Source organism: Marmota monax, unplaced genomic scaffold, assembly GCF_021218885.2.
Source record: "Marmota monax isolate L192 unplaced genomic scaffold, Marmota_monax_Labrador192_F-V1.1 WCK01_AAM20220418_F8-fsc00111, whole genome shotgun sequence".
Taxonomy (NCBI): Eukaryota; Metazoa; Chordata; class Mammalia; order Rodentia; family Sciuridae; genus Marmota; species Marmota monax.
Window position 1 is genome coordinate 852,010 of NW_026695067.1, and position 20,362 is coordinate 872,371.

The following is a 20,362-nucleotide window of genomic DNA, read 5'->3' on the forward strand; positions in this document are numbered from 1 at the left end:
TTATTGTTTTTGTTGTTTTACTAACAAATCTTCAGGGCCTCCTATATTCAGGGGATGCTGTCACTGAGATGTGGTCACTATGGGAGATCATCTAGGCATTCCGGTGATGCTACTATTATTCCAGGGTTTTTAAACTCCATTTTGGAGTTGTCTTCAAGGTCCCTGGCCTGCTCACCGTTCACCCATTCAACCTGTTGTCAGTACACGAAAGAAACAGCAAGGCAAGAAGTGAATGCTCAGTGATAACCTCGATAGCAACAAATCTTTGCCCTTCAAGAATAAACTCTGTTTGTGCAGGCAAGCATCCTTGAAGCCAAATTATTTGCAAGAAGAGAGTGAGAGACACTTTGGGGCCAAGTGGGGCTGTCAGCTACAGAATTGCCTGGGGTCACCTGGGCTCTCCCCTGTGTCCTACAGGACATTTGTCCAACTGAAACCTTTATAACAAAGGTCTCAGGAATAGAACTAGTAGCAGCAAGATTTGGTGACACTTTCTATGGCCTGACAGTGGTGCAGGACTACTCAGTTCTCTCCTCTGGACCAAGCTACTCTGCAGGCATAAGGAGCAGATTTGCCCTTGCCTCCCATAAGAGCTGGTGCTCCTCCTACCTCATTTGCTTGCCACCACCCTAGGTGTGACTAGGGAGAGTCACTGCTGTTTAGGAACCAGCCTCCTACCCTAGGGCTAGCCCAGAGAGACATGCTGTCCTCCCTTCTAGGTGTCAGGACCCACCCACCTTGGGCAGAGCCTGAGCAAGCCACTTCCTGGGCCTGTCTGGAGCAGGTCTACCTCTCCAGCTGGCCCTATACTAGTTATTGGCAACAATGCTCCTGCCCAGGCCTGTGTTAGGTCCTGTGGTGGGTAAAAATTAAGTTTATATGTGTATTCATGTACCCAGAAGGTACATGAATAGGTTCTGTGGAATAATGAAGTCCTATGGGTGGAATAAATAGAAAGGGAAGTCTTAGCTCCTTGAAGCAACGGCAATAGTGTTGGACCAAAAGTTTCATTTTTCAGAGAAGCTCCTTAGAATGTCAAGAGTGGAGGTGGAGCTCAGTGGTACAGAACATGCCTAGATGTAGGAGGCACTAGGTTCCATCCTCAGCGCTGTAAACAATGTAATAATAATAATTATTATTAATTAATAATAATAAACAACTATTATTACTTGACTATAAGTTCTATTACACTTGTCCCTTCCCCGCCCCCCAACCTAAAAAAGGGCACAGTTGCTCAGCTGTCTCAACAAATTAGCTGACAGAGGCCAGTGCCTGTGGAGTGACATGATAAAGCTAACTGGTTTCTGGATCTCCATCCCAGCAATCAGAGCCCAGGCCCTGCTCTTACTTTCAGTCTGTCCAGCTCCAGCTGATCCTTGCTGACTGGGGCAGTCAAGGGGGAGCCGGGCCCGGAAGAGGGAGAAGACACGCTGCCCTCAGACTCGCTGAGCTTGATGATGACCTCGTCCTTGGCCTGGATGGTCTCCATCAGCATCCCCAGCTGCTCATTGAGCTCCCCCACCTTGCTCTTCAGTGTCCTCACTTCCTGCTGGAGACTGTCCTTTTCCAGGGTGAACCGCTCCAGCTGGCTGCTGAGTCCCAGAATCTGGTCGTCCTTCTGATGGAGAAGCTCCAGCATGTTCCCAGGGACCCCCTCACAGAGTCGGCTGCTTGTGAAATACTTGTCATACTGAGACGACCGAACTGTCTGCTGGAGCAGCCGAACCAGCTCCTTTGAGCCGAGAGGAAGATCAGGTGAAGGGCAGGGAGAGCAGAGGAAGAGGGGAAAAGCAGAAATCATGACAAGGCTACAGGGAGCAATCGCTGGAATTTGAGGAAATGCAGAAACTTTACTGGAAACACTTTAATACTGAACTTCCTCTTGAAAGATCACAAAAATAGAAAGGAAAAAAATATTTACTCCATGAAGAGTGACTGGAGAACAATAATAGGAAACAGGAAATAATGGAGTGCATACTGTAATTAGCAATGGTTCCTGGCAAATGTTCATCAGTATTAGAGAATCTGTGCCCTGAGATTCACTGAACAGCCGAGCCGTTAAGTTTAATTAGGTTTGATCAGCTCATAAAGAAACTACGCTGCTCAACAGGACATGGAAACTCTTTAAACAGTTAAAGAACTCTGGGCTAAAGCCATGTTTAGAGAGTCAGCCTCAGGGGCAGAACTGGGCAAGGGTGGAGAGAGCACTGTCCTGCAACATCTTTAAAGGGACCTTCCCTCTCCCTGGAAATTCAAAGACTAGACAGAGCACAGTGCCCAGCATGGTGCCATGGCAACACGAAGCTCTGGTGAAGAGTCCTCCTGGGAGATGGACTGTGAACCAGGCTTTCCTCCTAGGGCTCGACCAGCAGATGTGGGGTAAGACAGAAGTCTGAAGACCAGTTACCTTCTGACTGGACAGGTCCTTCCTCAGCTGCTCCAGCTCCTCCTGCTGGCTCTGAACCTGCAGCTGCAACTCGGAGGCTGCCTTGCTTATGCCACCACCTGACATGCCCTCGATGGAAGGGTCACTACTGCTGTGACGGTTTTTGTATGATCCAATTATGTCTTTCAAAGGGCGTTTTCCTTTGTAGGGGTTACGTCCAAAGTCAAAGGGGAATCCTGAGCCAGTTACTCCTACATAAAATAAAATTTGCTTGTTTAAGAGCAGGTCAAGTCTTCCATTTGGAAACTACAATAAAATAGTGTCCTCATGAATCACCATCCAGGGAGTTTGTACTCACCATTCTAAGGAATAATCACAACTCTATAGAATAATCTAAAACATCCCCACTGGATCCCTCCTCAGAAGACTACCAGTGGTAACTTTAAAAGATATACTAGGGCTGGCTGGGCACAGTGGCACATGCCTGTAATCCCAGCAGCTTGGGAGACCGAGGCAGGAAGATTACAAGTTCAAAGCCAGACTCGGAACGAAACAAGGCCCTAACCAACTTAGTGAAACTCTGTCTTAAAAAAAAAAAAAAACATGCTAGGGATCCTTGGCTTCCCATTTTTGCTAATCTGTTTTTTGCTAAAAAAAAAAATGCATGTTTTTAAGAATTATAAACACATATTTTAAAGCCACAACTTGTAAGCAAAAACGAGTATTTAAAAAATATCATGGGATCCAAATAAATTTTAGTGTAGATAAATACAAAGTCAAATACAAAGTCAGATACATGTCAAAATACAAATAGGAGACCCAAAAGGGCACACACTATAAAAGCTGATTTATCTAAAATTGGGAGAACAGCGGACCCTGGGAGACAGTGCAGCTAGCACCTAAGGAGCACTGGTTACATGGTGTGTTTGCTTTGTGACAATTCATTGAGCAACTCTAACTTGGGAGCTTTTCTGCGTATTATGTTTTGATACAATAATATCAAAAAGTTTGCTTAAAATCAAGGCAGGGGGAGATAAGGAAGGGTAGTCCACTTCCTACAAATAACATGGACAATAAGCTAGTGAGTTGATTCTTAGAGTTGATACAGGAAATGCTCATGATTCAAGCAAGATCAAATTCCAAAGACATTAGTGTCTTTCATGGAGCTCCCCCTCAAAGGGAAGCAGGACTGGGCAGAAGCTTAGAGAGCTGTTGCCAGTTCCTCTCCAGCAGTGCTGAGAGATTCTCATCACTCCCAAGGCACTAGTCACACTGATCTTGCTTACATTCAAGCTTTCTGTTTCATTCTCGGTTTCTACTAAAAGAGGAAAAGTGCTCATTTTCAATGATCCAAAGCCCCAGTCCTAATCCCTCTTCTTCCAGGAAGCATTCCCAGGTCACAGTGAGTCCTGAGTATTTATTCTCACTAACTGCCATGCACTGGGCAGCTAGTGTTCAACCGGCTGCCAAGTGCATCATGTCGTATGGGCGATGGGTTTCATGCCAGGATTCTACAGAACACGGAGTACGCCCCCTTCTCAAAGTGAATCATGGATGCCCTTTCCCAGGGGACAGAAAAAAATGTTTATCTTTAGTAAATTCTTGGTCTTTCCATAAAGATTTCCCAAAATTATGCCTCCTGCTCTTGCTGGCCCATGCTGAATCAAGCATAAGGCAATATTTCAAAATTATTTATTGTAATTTTGTTTAAAACACTAATATTACTTAGTGAATCTAGATTATGAATGGCTGCTACAATCATTAAGCAAAAGGCTGATGGATGATATTAGAAATGGATCAGACTAACACCCCTAAACCCAGATCAACTGAAATATTATCAGAGGAAAGACCAGACATGGTATGGCTCCACAGGGGGTGCAACAGCAAGTAAACAGCACCCCCTCTCCAAAGAAAATGTACTTTGTTCAAATTAAGTCAACCCTGAATCTGAGCAAGCCTCTAGCTATGACTAGCAGCATGGAGGAAACGCAGGAAATGGAGGCATATGTTAAATGATCATCCCTCCGCGCCAAGAAATACAGTTAGCAAAATCCAGAGGTAGGGATGTCCTTAGCTTGAAGATCTAATTTCCTCCACACATGTGGCAAGGAGAAGGGAAGAAATAAGGGAGCAGTCTAGAAAAGAGAGGCTTAAGAAGACTTGTCACTGAATACAATATGTGGGCCTTGTTTGATCTTCATTTGAACAAACTGAACATTTATGGAACAATTGGGGACTTAAATAATATAAAAGATTTACTGTAACTCCTTTTAAATGTAATAATAAAGCTATAATTATAATTTTTTAAAAAGAGTCATTATCTCTTAGAGATACCTACTAAAGTATTTACAAGTGTCCAGAATTTAAAATAATATAGCCTGGTGGTGTGTGCAAGAAAGGCAGAATCCTAGGGGAGACAAGGACAAAATAAGAGAGACTATAAGTTCAAAACTGCGAAACTGGTGATGGGTGTTATAGCTTATATCTTGAATATCCCCAAAGGTCCACCTGCTAAGGCTTAGTCTCCAGCTTGGCATTACTGGGAGGTGGTGGAAACTTTAAGAGGTGGGACCTAGTGGCAGGTCTTTGGTTACTGGAGTGTGACCACTGAGTCCTAGTGGGATAAGACTAGCCCCTTTCTCCTATAATACTTTTTCTCCCTGGACATAAAGTGAGTCCAGTTTTATTATTCCACACACTTTTACCATACTGTGCTCCCACAGGCCCAAAGCAATGAGACAACTGACTAAAACTTCCCAAACTGAGAGTCAAAATAACCCTTTCACTCTCTAAGTTGGCTTACCTCGGGTATTTATTACTCTAACAGAAAGCTAACACAATGGGAACACTAGAATTCGTAATACTGTAGTCTCTTCATTTGAGGACAACTTCAAATTTCTATAAATAAAGCTTTTTAAATTAATATTTCCATAAAGATCAGCATGATTTCCAGCTCTTCTACCTCCTGGAAAAGGTTAACAGCCATTGGACTAGATGGTCATTTATTTCTTACAGCATTTCATTTTTTAAGCCTTTACATTTTATGTCCCACAGAGAGAATACAAGCCTCTCTTGGGCCCTATGCTTCTAGAAATACCTACCAAAAAAGTAGCTCCCCGGTTACAGGGTTAACAGAAGGCAGCAAAGAAAGAGACAGAGCTCAGGAGCATGTTGTACCTTTGTTTCCCTCAGGCATCTGCTTCTTTCTTTCTTCTTGTACCATGGGTTCCTCCAGGTCCTTTGAGGGTGGGTCTAAAAGTTCCCACTCTTCATTGGTATAAAACACAGTCCTCCGACTGTCACTATTCCCTCGCCCAGGACGGAAAGATGACATTGAATTTCTATAGGGGAAAAAAAAAGGAATGTGCTATTTAAAAACATGAAAAAAGTAAAACATGAATACAGAATTGTAGAAATTAAAAGATCAGATCACCACCTCATGGTGGTGAAATTATGGAGAAATGGTAAATTTATACACTGCTGGTGGGAACATAAATCAATACTTTTATCATGTAGTGAAATTCAACAATACACCATTAAGTGGAAGATGCTATATAGCATTAAAATAATCAGATGTGGGATGGCATTGTGGCTCAGTAGTAGAGCACTAGCCTGGCATGTGTGAGGCGCTGGGTTCAATCCTCAGCACCACATAAAAATAAAAAAATAAAATAAAGATATTGTGTCCAACTACAACTAAAATAAAAATTAAAAAAAAATCAGATGCTACATAGCACTTAAAATGAATTCATTCATTCAACAAATATTTATTGAATGCCTATTATGTACCAGGTACCATTCTAGATGTTTGGGATACCATAGTGAACAAAACTGCAAGATTCTTATTATCCTTGTGGAACATGTACCTCCCAGTTACAGCTACATGTAACTTTTCATGGGGAAAAATATTTCTTTAATGCTGTTGAAAAAGGAAAGAAAACCAAAGAATAAAACACGTGAAATTGTTTTAAATGCTCATGATAACACTATTAATAGAGATTATTTAGAACATATACATATAGTAAAACTATTCTAAAAATCCACACAAGAATGACAGCCATCAATTACAGAACACTGGTTACCTGGGTAGAAAGCAAGAGAAGAACAGTATCGTGAAGAGAGGATTTAACTGCGTTCACAACATTTTGATCTCTCAAAATATAGCACAAATGTGAGAAAATTATAAAGCTGGGTAATGACCATCCAAGTAACCAATATGCTATACAGCTGCCTGTATGCTAAGAATATTTCATTAGAAGTTTTAAAAACTAGGTTTGGATTTATGTCTAGTGAAAATGGAGTAACAGGGACTAGATTAACCCATGCCCCTGAAAAACTAAAAAAATGAGCTAAACAGGAAAAAATGGTTTTTAGGCACTGGCCATCATGCATCTCAGGAAAGTGATCACTGAGGAAAAATAATTGAGGTGGGCCCCACCACTGCCCTGGCTTACTGCCTAGAGAGGGTTTCCAGGCCATGGAGTATATAGGGGAGGCCCTGGAGGAGCCCAGAAGCTCCTGAGTTGAAGACAGAGCAAGAGTCCCAGAGCAGCTGGACCAGAGAACTCAAGACAGGAGAGCTGCTTGAGGAGGTGCTGCAGAAATTCTGGATGGTCCCTGTGCCATCCCTGTGCTGAGTATGGATCAGGGTTCATGGATAAGAGAATTATCAGAGGATTGGGAAATAAACACCTGACAGGAGCAAGATGAATAATCCCTGAGGCTCATACAAGCCAGGAGAAGTGCCTCATTCCACCAGTTAAAACAGACACTAGTATGGCAGTATGTAAAAACATGGATGTGTAACCGATGTGATTCTGCAATCTGTATACGGGGAAAAAATGGGAGTTCATAACCCACTTGAATCAAATGCATGTCAAGAGCTATGTAATGTTTTGAACAACTAATAATAATAATAATAAAAAAGTGGAAAACCTCACCATTCACAGAGTGCTCAGAAGGGTTACCAATATAATCCTTAGACTAACAAATGTGCTCACCCTACCAACAAAGCTTAAAAGCAAATTTCAAGAAGATCAAACTGTTTCTGAATAATTTCATCACATCCAAGAACAAAGATCAAGAATATTTATAGGAAAAGAAAACAACAAAATCTAGCACACTAAAAGGTAAAATTCGGGTGGAGTGGTAGAGCACTTGCCTAGCACATGTGAGGCACTGGGTTTGATCCTCAGCATCACATATAAATAAAATAAAGGTATTGTGCCCATCTACAACTAAAATATATTTATTTCTTAAAAAATTTTTTTAAAAAGAACCTAAGAAACAAAGACTGAAATGTTTTGTACCTGGAAGAGGTTTAAAAGATTCAAATCAGATTTTTAGAGGAAAAAAACTCAATATCTGTGTTGAAAAAATACTGGGTAGGATTAACAGCAGACTAGACACTGAAGAAGTAAAGATAAGTAGACTTGATGACTCTACAATTGACACTACCCAAAATGAAACAGAGAGAAGAGACAGATGGGCAGATCAGTGATGCATGGGACAACATCAAGCAGCCTATATACAAGTAATTGGTGTCCCTGAAGGAGAGGAGGGAAACAAAAAAAGTATATGAATAAATAAGGCAAAAATATTTCCAAATTTGATGAAAATTATATATACCCATAGTTCTGAGAAGCTTAACAAAGCACAGGAACCATAAAGAAAACTGTATCACGGCACATCAAATTGCCTTAAACCAATAACCCAAAATGTTTTTAAAAGGTAAATTTAAGTCGAGCATGGTGGCAAACACCTGTATTCCCAGCGGTTTGGGAGGCTGAGGCAGGAGGATTGAGAGTTTAAAGCGAGCCTCAGTGAAAGCTAAGTAACTGAGTGAGACCCTGTTTCTAAATAAAATACAAAATAGGGCTGGGGATGTGGCTCAGTGGTTAAGTATCCCTGAGTTCAATCCCTGGTACCCGCCCCCCCCCCAAAAAAAAAAGTAAATTTAATTTGTAAGAGAAAGAAAGGAATGATCAATATTTCATTGTTAAATGGCCAAGAGATGCGTGTTTACTAAAAAGAGATATCTCAAAGTCATTCAACTTTTCAATTAAAAAAATCACTTGAGCAGTTTGAAGAGCTGGGAGAAGGGCATGTTCACATGAATTACCTTACTTAACCCAAATCACTGGAACATGGAACTAGCATCACTATCTTCAGTTGAACATGCAGAAATGACTTTGGTGGACTAAACCACACCTTTGGCCAATGGCATGATCAGGCTGAGCCTACTCTGATTCTAAAGCTCTTTGCCACACTATGCGGTCTAATGTCTGATGGGGCAGCTACTACACTGAAAAACAGAGCTAAACCTGCTGGAAAGACAGAGATAATCATTCAGGGCCTGTTGAAGATAGACCAGATCCTAGGAGCAGGACTAAGGAGGCTTGGCCCCCAAGGAGGGGACCTGTGCAAGGAAATGTCTTTACTATGCTGCATCCGGCTTCCTTGTTGGGATTTGGAATCTCAAGGCTGGTTGTGATTTCAGTTATACAATTAAACCATACAGGGGGTTCTTCTAGTCAATTTCCCATAGTAACCCAGAGAGTAAGATATTGTGGTAAACTAATTTTACAACACAGTACTATGGAGAACACTATTTTAAAACAGGTTCTTTGGAAGAAAAGGAAAACTCTCACAAAGGCTTGATCTATTTCTGTTCATTTTCTGACACAACTGGTTCATCACTTTGCATAGCACTGGCTGCTCCAGTTCTGCCACACCCCAAAGATTCAGTGGCCCTGCCTATGGCCCTGCCATGGTCTTCTCTCCAGTGGCATGTTACCATGCCACCACCAATTTTAGGAGTTAAATCTTCCTTGCCATTTGCCCAGGCTTCAAACTATGTCCTGCTCTGTTCATCGGGTTCTTAAAGGGTGAATGCAGAAAGGAGAAATGAGAGCAGCAGAGTCACACACAGGCCTGGGCATGAAGAATGGTGATAAAAATGGCGATTTCAATGGCTCTGCACTTCCATGCACCCTCCTTCCCCTGATGGGGTTTCACAGTTTCCAGTTTGTCTTAAGGCCATCTTGCACAAAGCCACACTTTCACCTGCAGCTGAGGGACAGCCTCAGGGGTGCAGTGCCACCTCCAAGGCTTGGGTAATAGAGACATGAGATCAGGCTCAAATCGAAAGGCTCTTTAAGCTGAAACACAACATAACCAATCCCCGGAGAAGTGCTTACACAGTGAAACCCAATTCTGTGATTGTGCAACATGGGGGTCATTACAGTACAGACTCTCAAACACATCCGCCCCACCCACGCTACCCAGCAGAGACCGTGGTGGTGACCACGCGTGCAGCCTGTGCTCTGCATGGTAGGGTCCACGGTCCATTTACATGATGTTCTTTGGGTTTCTGTTAATCTTCAACAGTGCCTACTCCTAAATACCCTACTCTGGTTTGAGGAGTCTTTGAAAGGGACTTGAATGACCTTCCAGGCTTCATGCTAGGTCCTGCTGTATTGCCCAATAGTCACTGAGCTGCTCTGATCTGCAGTGGAAAGTCAGCACCAGGAGCAAAATAGCACCTTCATGGCTGCAGTCTGCAGCCTGAGTGCTCCTAAACCAACTCCAGCAATCTGTACCATCCCTAGGAAAGCCTCTCCAGGTTCACAGATTTTACACTGATTTCTGCATGAAGAGTCCAACTAAAACAGTAACAATATATTCAATCCTAGTAATCATCTGGAATTTAAAAGTTGAGACAAGTGTTGGGAAATGGCTCATCAAATCTCTCCAAAGCTAACAGTTCCATGAACCACATTTCAAGCAGCACCTCCACCTGAGACCCTGGGGCAGAGCTTGGACTTCTGGGACACTGAAGGGCAGAAGGGAAGCAGACTACCCTGGGCCATGATTCAGTTTCTTCCCTCTGACCACAGGCCACATCAGAGAAACATCCCCACCTCCACCCAGGACCTTCCTGGGGTCCACCTCCTCTTCTATCACACTCCTGCCACAGTGCCTCAAGGCCTGGCATGACAGTTCGTGCCACTTGTGCAACACACCCTGTTCTGATGTCCTTACCTTGCACTGGTCTTTCCCTCTGGCAGGTCTTCCCCACCCCTCAAGTGTAAGTCCAAACTCATCTTCACAGCAAAACTTTCCCTCACCAGCCTTCCCCAACCCACATCCCTAATGAATGAGCCACTTCCTCCTCAAGACTCCCAGGGCAGAAAAAGCTGCCAGGGTTAGCCTTTATTTGCACCCTGCAAATAAAGAGGACTTGCATGCCTGCCTGCTTCTCTCCAAGAAGGACACACACACCTCACAGGCATGGAGGGACTACCTCTCCCAGCAGCCTCCCAGCAGCCCCACAGTGGAGGGGAAGAGGACTGGGAAAGGTGGCTGGGCGGGAACATCAGGCTACACTCTCAGGGCAGTCCTCCAGAGCAGTATTTCTCAAACTGTGGATGATGACCCACTATGGGGCTATGATATTAAAGGAAGGAGCCATGAAATCAAATTCAAGGGTCATAAGATTTTGTTTTGTTTTGTTTGTTTTTACTGGGAATTTAACCCAGAGGCACTTTAGCACTGAGCTATATTCCCAGTCCTTTTTCAAATTTTGAGACAGGGTCTCGCTAAATTGCTTAAGACCTCACTATATTGCTGAGGATGGCCTCGAACTTATGATTCTCCTGCCTCAACCTCCTAGTCGCTGGGATTACAGGCATGTGCCACCATGCCCAGCTGAAGAGCATATTTTAAGAGACTGACAGAAAAAATGGTACTTAATTCTACTAAATGTAGCAGAGACAATTTTCAGTTCTACGCACACACCAGTAGTATACATTTTATATTTGCTATGGGTTTCCTGCAAAAAATGTGAACAATGCTGTTAGAAGTAAACACCATTCCCAGGAGGCCAAATGGTAAGGACCTTGATGAGAGGCCCTGAAGCACTAACAAGGAAGGGCAAGGAACAAGACAGGTGGGAGTGGAGAGTGTACCCCACAAGTGCACAGGGTAGGGGACAGACAAGCCTCAAGCAGCAGGAAGAGCAGAGCAGTTCTGCCCAGTAAGGGTTCTGAGCCCTTCCTTCATCACCCTTGCTCGGGTGTGTTCTGGAACCCATCATGTGCCAGACACTATGTGAAGTGCTGGAGAAACCCCAGGGGACAAGACAGACAAGGCCCCTGCCCCAGTGGAGCTTCCAGCCTTGCAAGGGAGGCAGACCCCAGATAAGTAGGCAAAGAAATACAGTAATTTTAAATGGTGGCAAGGGCCATGAAGGAGAAGGGGATGAAGAGGCAAGGTTCCCCTGAAGGGTAAGCTGGAGGAACCAAGAGGCACCACTGGACCCTGAAGATCACCGTCAGCAGCATGTTCAGAAGCACAGCCTCTACCCTAAAGCAATGAGAAGCTTCTGGAAGGTTGAGATAATGGAATGAATTGATTCAGGCCACTAAGAATAGAGCTCCTGCAATAGGTAGACCCAGGACTGCAGAAAATGCTCATAGACCCCTAACCAGACCCCAAATCAAAGTAACAGATGGCCTGGGCCAATTGCTCCTTCAGTGGCCCAGACAAGGCATGGAGGTTCTCTGAGCCTGGGATCCTTGCTGAATCAGATGACTACACATCCCAGCCATGTTAAGGTCTCTGAATCTATAAGTGAAAGCCATCACTTCCTGATAACTGCAGTGTATCCATGGATCAGTGACATGCAACAGTGGCCCTTGATGAGCACGTCCCTGGAAGTCTGTGGATGGAATCGAGATCAAGAAGACTGCTAAGCATAACCTCATGCTCCCCAGGGAGCTGTCAGGAAGACTGGGCGCTGATGCCAGCAACACATGCACAGCCCGGCCAACTTCCTGCAGTCATTGAAATGCCGCAGGCCCAGAAGCTAGTCACCTTCCTTTATGCTTCCCTCACTAATAGGCCTGGCTTTGAAAATGTCTGTGTGAGGCAGCTGCATGGTTGACTACATTCCCTTTCCTTCTTAGCAAGAATAGAGCTGTGCCTTACAACAAGGAAAATACAGATAAATACAGCTTTACCATTATGGACATGAACAACTTCCTCAAATTCACCATACATCTGGGTACCTGTTTGGGGCTGCTGTGCACTAGGGATAAAGAGAGAAATCACCAGGCATAGTCCTCGACAGAAAATCTCTGATTCCTGGGAACAGCAGTCATGCACACAATGCTTGAGGGGCCAAGAGAGAAGCAGAAACAAAGGACCAGACTACAGAATACTGCAGGGCCAGCAGAAAACCCCTCTGTGGCAGGCCTGGAGGGTGAGCACACCTTCTCAGCCAACTGTGCTTCACATCCACCCTGGAAAAGGCCCCATTTCCACTGACACACAAGAAAGGGAAGGCCCACTCCACTTACTGGCTGTGAGGAGTTGGAGAAATGGCAGGGGCAGCAATGCCTGGAGGACTGAATCCTGTAGCCACCATTGCACTTACAATGAGCAAGACACCATGTGAAGCATTTCCTTCTTATAAACACTGTTTACCAATGGAAAAAATAAAGCTTAGAAGTTAAATAACCAACTCAACATCACATAGCTAACAACAGAACTGGGATTCCAAAATCTAATTCAATAGCACTAGCTACGATTGCCCCCTCTCCCAAACAGAGGTAGAGCTAGACCCTGAGAGTCACCAGTCATGCATCAGGAACAGCCTGGCACCCAGAGACAGGTGTGCAGCCAAGGCCCACACAATCACAGGGTACTGCTTGCTGTTGTGATGCTGCGGCAGCCTAAGCACACCTCCTACACACCCCCAACACGCTCAACTGCCACAGGACTCCCAGCACACTTTCTCACTCCTGCTCATATGCTCCACCCCTGAGAATGTACACTCAGAACATGCACCAACCAGAATTCCACAAGAGGTCTAGTTCTTTTATCTGATATGATCTGGACAGTTAGTAGGTCAAATGAAAAGGTTATTAAAGGAAATAAAGTAAATGTATCAAAAAAATACATGTACCTAAAGGACCATGTAAACACATACTCATCTACCAGTATACTGTTGTGGTCTAGCTGGGACTCTCCGTTGAGTCTGGAACTACTGACAGCAGTCCCCTTTACCTTGTTTGTATAAATCACACCATGAAACACTGCCTGACCTTTCCAATTCTGTTTCCCTTTGCTTTGAATGACCGATCAACCAAATGACTGACTGACCAATGACGGACCTATCTACCTACCTATTTATTTAGTAGTACTCAAGACTGAATCCAGGGTTACTCTACCACGGAGCTACATCCCCAGCCCTTTCCATTTTTTATTTTATTTTATTTTGGTACCAGGAATTGAACCCAGGGGCACTTAACCAATGGGCCACATTCCCAGCCCTTTTTTATTTTTTAGAGATAGAGTCTTGCTAAGTTGCCCAGGCTGGCCTCATACTTAAGCTCCTCCTGCCTCCTAACAAGCTGGGATTTACAGGTGTGCACCACTGCATCAGGCTCCTGTTTTATGTTTTTTTAAAAAGTGGAATATGGGCTGGGGTTGTGGCTCGGTGGTAGAGTGCTCTCACATGGCATGTGTGAGGCCCTGGGTTTGATCCTTAGCACCACATAAAAATAAATAACTAAAATAAAGGTATTGTGTCCAACTACAACTAAAAAAAAATTTTTTTTAAAGTGGAACAAAGGCTTATGATTGTAAAACAATCTAAGCATAGACTCTTGTAGGCTTTTAACATTTTTTTTCTGTTTTTTTTTTTTCACAACTATGTCACTCACATCCTCACAGCAATTTTTTTATATACCTTTATTTTGTTTATTTATTTTTATGTGATGCTGAGGATTGAACTCAGGGCCTTGCACATGCTAGGTGAGCGCTCTATCAATGAACCACAACCCCAGCCCAACAGCAATTTTTTTAATGACTCATCTTTATCAAATTTTCCCTAAGCATATGACTTTTTTTTTTTTTTTTTACTAGTGGGGCTTGAACCCAGGTACTCTACCACTAAGCTACATCCCTAGTCCTTTTTAATTTTTATTTTAAGATAGGAGATCAACTATGTTGCTAAGGGTTTTGCTAAATTGCTCAGGCTGGCCTTGAACTTGGGATTCTCTAGCCTCAGCCTCCTGAGTCACTAGGATTATAAGCATGCACCACCATACCCAGCATACAACTTATTTTTCATCAAAACAATTCCTTTTCAAACTTTGTGAGTTTACTAATTAATTAAATGACATAATTACAATAACAGACATTAACTGGTTAGGAACAAATCCAGTTGACTTTGGGCTAGTCTGCAGCTTAGCTGGGGAGCACAGTAAGGGGCCTTAGTCTTGTGCAGTTGTGGACCCTGGCACTACAGAGGGAATTTAAAATGTTGGTTCATCAGGGAAGTTTCATAATAGCTTCAACTCTACTGACAAACAAATTGAAAGCACAAACATTCAATTATCCTGTAAGCCCCGACTAAGCTCTATTATAGTGCCATTATGAATCCATAAAAATAAATGTAACTTTTGAGCCATTTGTTTATAACACAGGGATACAATCATTTTATTATTATAACAACTTTAATAACTTTAGAAATAATAAAATGATTTGTTTTATTAGCTCAGTGGCAGAGTACTTGTCTAGCATGCATGAGGCCCTGGGTTCAATCTCCAGCACCACGGGGTGGGGGTTGGGGGGTAGTCTCTTTATGCACTGAAGACATTTTAATTAGCAACACATTATTATTTAAAAAAATTTTTTTGTGGTGCTATGAATCTGGGGCCTTGTAAATGCTAGGCAAGTGCTCTACCACTGAGCTATGCCCCCAAGCCCCAAAACATTTAAACAAGTAAAAAGACAAAAGGGGGGGAAATTACCCATAAACACCTAAGATCTCTATGGCAATTGATGAGCATCACTTATACATACAGAGGTCCCACAAAGCTCTATGAGCTGGGTCTCCCCAGCAGCCACTCTATTGATCACCCACTACATGCTAGGCATTGTTTTAAGCAGTTTACATGTGCTAACTCAGTATCATCAAATCTATCTCATAAAGTACATGACTGTTATTCTCATCTCACAAATGAGAAATGGAGGCACAGAATGTTAAGTAACTTGCCAAGACATCCAGCTCCTAGGTGGCCCAGCTGGGAACTAAACTCAAGGTGTCTGGCTCATCTGGACAGATGATAATATGAGTGATGTTTAATTCTGAAGATGCTTTGTCAATTGTTCCCTGTGAAAGTGACAGGTGTGTCTTTTCCTAGGTAGAGTCATTCAATAACAACTGTCAGCTGAGGATACAGAAAGCACACAGTATTGCAGGTCTGTCTCCATCTCATTCCACTACCTAACTCTGAGGTCAGACAAGGCTGCTCAGGCATGACAAGCTGGCAAAGCAGCAGATCTCTAAATGCAATCTTACAGTGAAAGGTGAAAGGAGCACTGGGTCCCCAATGAAGGGATCTGGTTATGCTTTTTAATTCTACCACACACTTATAGTGTGACCTTGAACAAGTCATTTTAACTCTCTAAAACTCTGCTTTTCAACCAGAAAAATGAAGGGAGGGGCTTTTCATGGTTTTCTAACATTTTTTGAAGCATAGAATCCCTTCTTTACCAGAAGCATGAAACAGGAAGACAGTACTGCTTTAGTGCAGGTGCCCTGGAGAAAAAGCCCCACCTCACCTCTCCCCACTTCCCCTGGGTATATGGAGACAAGTGGGACTCCATCAAGATGAGAAATACACACCAGGCAGATGGGCATATGGGAAGCCAAGTTCAGGGGTGAAGAGGAAGGCAGCACAAATTCTCAGGGAATAAGAATTTGGAGACATAGCTGCCTATGGAACAGACCACTGTTATCCTGTTGAGAACCTCAAGTGTTAAGACTAAGGAGCCTTGGGGCTCACCCTGCAGGTTTAAAGCTACCAGTGACTCTTCTGAAGCAGGGTGACATGAGATCAGAGCTGGTCCAAGGAGGATAGAATGGCAGAATGTGTATGGAAGGCCACAGAGTAGGAACAGAAAGGCAGGACTGTTACCCAAGCAGGTAGGAGAAATCAAGGCCACTGCAGAGGTCTCCCTTTCAAATGCCGGTCTTCTGAGGTCTGGGGACCCCTGCCACTTTCTACTCAGTTCTAATACAAACCTCTCTGAAGAACTAAAATCACACAGAATATTAACTTCTTTTTCATACTGAATTCAACCACAAAGATACAAAAGAAAGTAATTAAGAGAAAAGAAGCCACTTTCTGAAGCAGTGTACCCTTGGATGTTAGCTTCCAAGGCTGCCCTACCACCATGCTGAACACCCAGCCGGGGCTCTGGAGTGCAGCTAGCCAACTTTATACTGACCACTGCCTTGGGCCCTGCAGCAGAACTAGAAGTTTCCAGGTCTCCCACAAAACATCGCCACTACAACTTTCTATTAATCCTCATTTTATAACCTAAACCAGGATCCTAAGGTTCTGTGGCTACTGAATGGATTATTCAAAAAAGCAGTAAATATAACTCCCTTCAAAGAACACCCATAATTCAAAATAAAAAAAATGAGGCAATTAAAAATAGGCCAAGCTGGGCGCAATCCTAGCCACTTGAGAGGCTGAGGTAGGAGGATTGAGAGTTTAAAGCCAGCCTCAGGAAAAGAGGCTGAGGCAGGAGGATTGAGTTCAAAGCCAGCCTCAGCAAAAGCGAGGTGCTAAGCAACTCAGTGAAACCCTGTCTCTAAATAAAATTCAAAATAGGGCTGGGAATGTGGCTCAGTAGTCTAGAGCCCCTGAATTCAATCCCTTGTACCACCTACCCCCTAAAATAGGCCAAGGATCTGAGTAGACGTTGCCTAGAGCTGAAGATATAGCTCAGTGGTAGAAGGCCCCTGGGTTCAAGTGGAAACAACTCAAATGACCAATTGATGAACAGATAAACAAAATATGGTATAACCAAAGAAGGGAATATAATTTGGCCATAAAAGAAAATGAAGTATTGATACAAGCTACAACATGGACAAACCTTGAAAACATTATATCAAATGAAAAAAGCCAGACACAAAAGGTCTCAAAGAATATGACACCAATTAAAAGTAATGTCCAGAATAAACAAACGCATAGAGACAGAAAGATTAGTGGTTGTCTAGGGGTGAAGGTGAGAAAGAGAAGGGGGCTAGAGAAATAAGAAGGGATTACTAATGACTATGGATGAAAATGTTCTAAAACTGATGTGGTAATGGTCACACAACTCTGTAAATACACTAAAAACCACTACACTGTATATTTTGTATGTGTGAATTATATGGTAGGTAAATTATATCTCAATAAAGCTTTCTTTAAAGACAAACAAATTGAAAAAAAAATCACCTCCATTCCCACGCCATGCACAAGGAGAGAACAGAAATGCAGAGCACAGGCCCTGGGGCAGTCCTGGTGTTTGAGAAAGGGGCAAGGCCCTGGGGCAAGGAGCTCTAGCTCGGCAGTCTGGGAGCCTTGTGACCTTAGACACACACTTCTTTAGCAAGTTTCAGAGTCTGTGAAATGTCAAGCATATGACCCACCTCAAAGAGTCAAGCAATTAAAATAAAACATAGTGTGACAATGTTTGGCAGAGTATCAGATAAGAATAGGCAGACTATTTACAAGTTAAAAAAAATGACCTATGGAAAAGTACATTGAAAAAGACAAAGAACTTTCATCAATGTAAGGTGGTTTTATAATTTCATAACCAAACATATAACATATGCTATAACAAATTATCAGAAATAATACATTTTCAATTCATACGCTACTTCCAAGGACTCACTTGAGCTCATTGCCCCACTGTTTCAAAGAGTAAAAATTGATGGAATTTGGATGCCCTGGGGCTGGCTGACTTGCAGCTTGTTCTCCCACCAGCTCTCCAGGCATCGTTTCCACAGCTAGGACATTTCTGGCTTTTTCTGCAGAAGCATTTGGGTGTGGGTAAATTAAATCTGAAAAGAAGGCAAATAAATGTCGGTTACTTAAAGAAACCTGACATTCTACACAAAACACTAACTTGATATACAACATATAAATCTCAACTATATGTACAATGCCATATTTTAATGTATACTATATAGGAACATAATTTGTGGATACATTTGGTGTTCTGAAACCATTTTGTCCAAAGCCAACCCATGTTCAAGAAAAAAAAAAAAAAAGGTTGTAATATGCTTCAAATCATCGCCAGTCCTTTTTATTTTATTTTTTAATTTTTAGACAGGGTCCTGCTAAATTGCTTAGGGCCTTGCTAAGTTGCCGAACTTGTGATCCTCCTGCCTCAGCTTCTCTCAAGCAGTTAGGGCTGCAAGCATGTGCCATCACACCCAGCTAAGTCACCAAATATTGACAGAGTTGGTCCAGAGGGAGGAAAGATTAGGATTTTCCTCCAGTTTTATAGATAAGTAACTCTGGCATAAAACTGTGTCCAAGGTCCACTCATCTATACTGATAAGGAACAAGTCCCAGGATAAACTGCTATGTGAAAAAAAGCAAAGCACAGATCCGATTATACTCTACTTCCTTTCCTCTAAGAAAGTAGGAGGAATACATGTATTAACATACTTGTTAATGTTTGCAAATAGTGACACTGGAAAAATAAATTTGAACATCACAGGACAGTAGTTCAATAAATTCACAAACAAATGCACTAATGCTAAAGCACCAAGTTTCAAAATATACTTTTAAAATGTATAATTTGTAAATGTCTAAGGATGAAGTGAAAGATGTCCAGAATTTACTTCAAAACAACAGTATTCTGTTACTTAGATAATAATATTTGCTTCAAATAACATATTATTTGCTTTAAAATAACAAAATTAAGTGAGTAGGGTATTGATGAAACAAGAAAGGTCATGAAATAATAACTATTAAATAATAACTATTAAAACTATATCATAAACATGGAGATAATGTTATTCTCTTATTTAAAAATTCCCATTATAAAATATTACTTTTAAAACAAAGTTTTGCCAAAAACATTTCCAACTGCAAATATTTTGTATTCTTCCAAATGATATAACCTCACTGAGAACAGGGCATGTTTGTAACAGAATTTAATATTACTTCACAATAACCTATTTGGTCTAAACAAAGCATCCCCACATTAGCAATATCAACCATCACTCTTCCTACAAAAGCAAAATCAGAATGGAACTGCTAACCACCAATATCCAAGAAAAGATTAGTTTCTGATCAGACTGGCATCCAACCAGAGTCATTTAGGACAGGCCTCCAAAAGGGTCACAGAGCACTGGTCCAGAAAGCAGGGCACAGGAAGTCCTGGGGGGCACTGGCTCAATGTAAATGGGAACATTGGGTTTGCACTTTGTAGGCAGAATACCAACTTAACTTTGGCTAATGTCAGCATGGGCAGGGAGCCAGGAACACACTGAGAAAGTGCTTGGGTGTGACATGAGTAAGAACATCTCATGGAGATTTTGCTCTGGCCAGGGGAGCCGACACAAAGCTTATGGCATAGTTCTGACCTGGAGAAGCCAAGAGGACGTATTGGGGGCATAAGAATCATGGGCTTGAGTCAAGAGGCAAGAAGTTACATACTACCACAGAGTTGCAGATCTTAGTTCAATCCACTATCATGTATTAATTGAGCACTGGGTACAACAATCAATGAGATAGAGCTCTTGCCCTAAAGAAATCACACCTAAAAGGTGACAAAAAAAAAAAAAAAAAAAAAAAATCACACTCCAGGTCAACACACAACATATGGAATCCCTGGTAACCAGACCATTGCTCTGAGCCTTGGGGTTCCAGGAGACTAAGAGAGAACAAGGAGGGGTCCGACCCTCAGCTCCAACCACAGTGGCTCCTCTCCTCACTCTTTTATGTGCTAGGGTTCCCCTTAATATTTCATTTGGAAAAGAGGTTCCAATAAGCAAAAGGAAAAAAGTCCAGACACCACTAATCCTGCCCAGTCTCTAGCTACTTTGTCAGGACACTACTGCCCAGAGCCAGGGCTAGAGGCATCACCTACCTCTACAGTAACAAACACAGCAGG

At 42.6% G+C, this 20,362-nt stretch overlaps 1 protein-coding gene across 3 annotated transcripts in view; it reads right to left on the reverse strand.

Moving 5' to 3' along the window:
* The window catches only part of Tbc1d2b (TBC1 domain family member 2B), a 74,414-nt gene that overhangs the window by 25,994 nt on the left and 28,058 nt on the right, over positions 1-20,362 (reverse strand). For all 3 annotated transcript variants that reach the window (XM_046427853.2, XM_046427852.1, XM_046427850.1), the window contains exons 3-6: positions 18,128-18,296; positions 5,564-5,727; positions 2,408-2,637; positions 1,349-1,732 (exon numbers count right to left, since the gene is read on the reverse strand). In XM_046427853.2, coding sequence (XP_046283809.1) covers positions 1,349-1,732; positions 2,408-2,637; positions 5,564-5,727; positions 18,128-18,296 — 947 coding nt within the window. The remainder of the gene's footprint in view (positions 1-1,348; positions 1,733-2,407; positions 2,638-5,563; positions 5,728-18,127; positions 18,297-20,362) is intronic.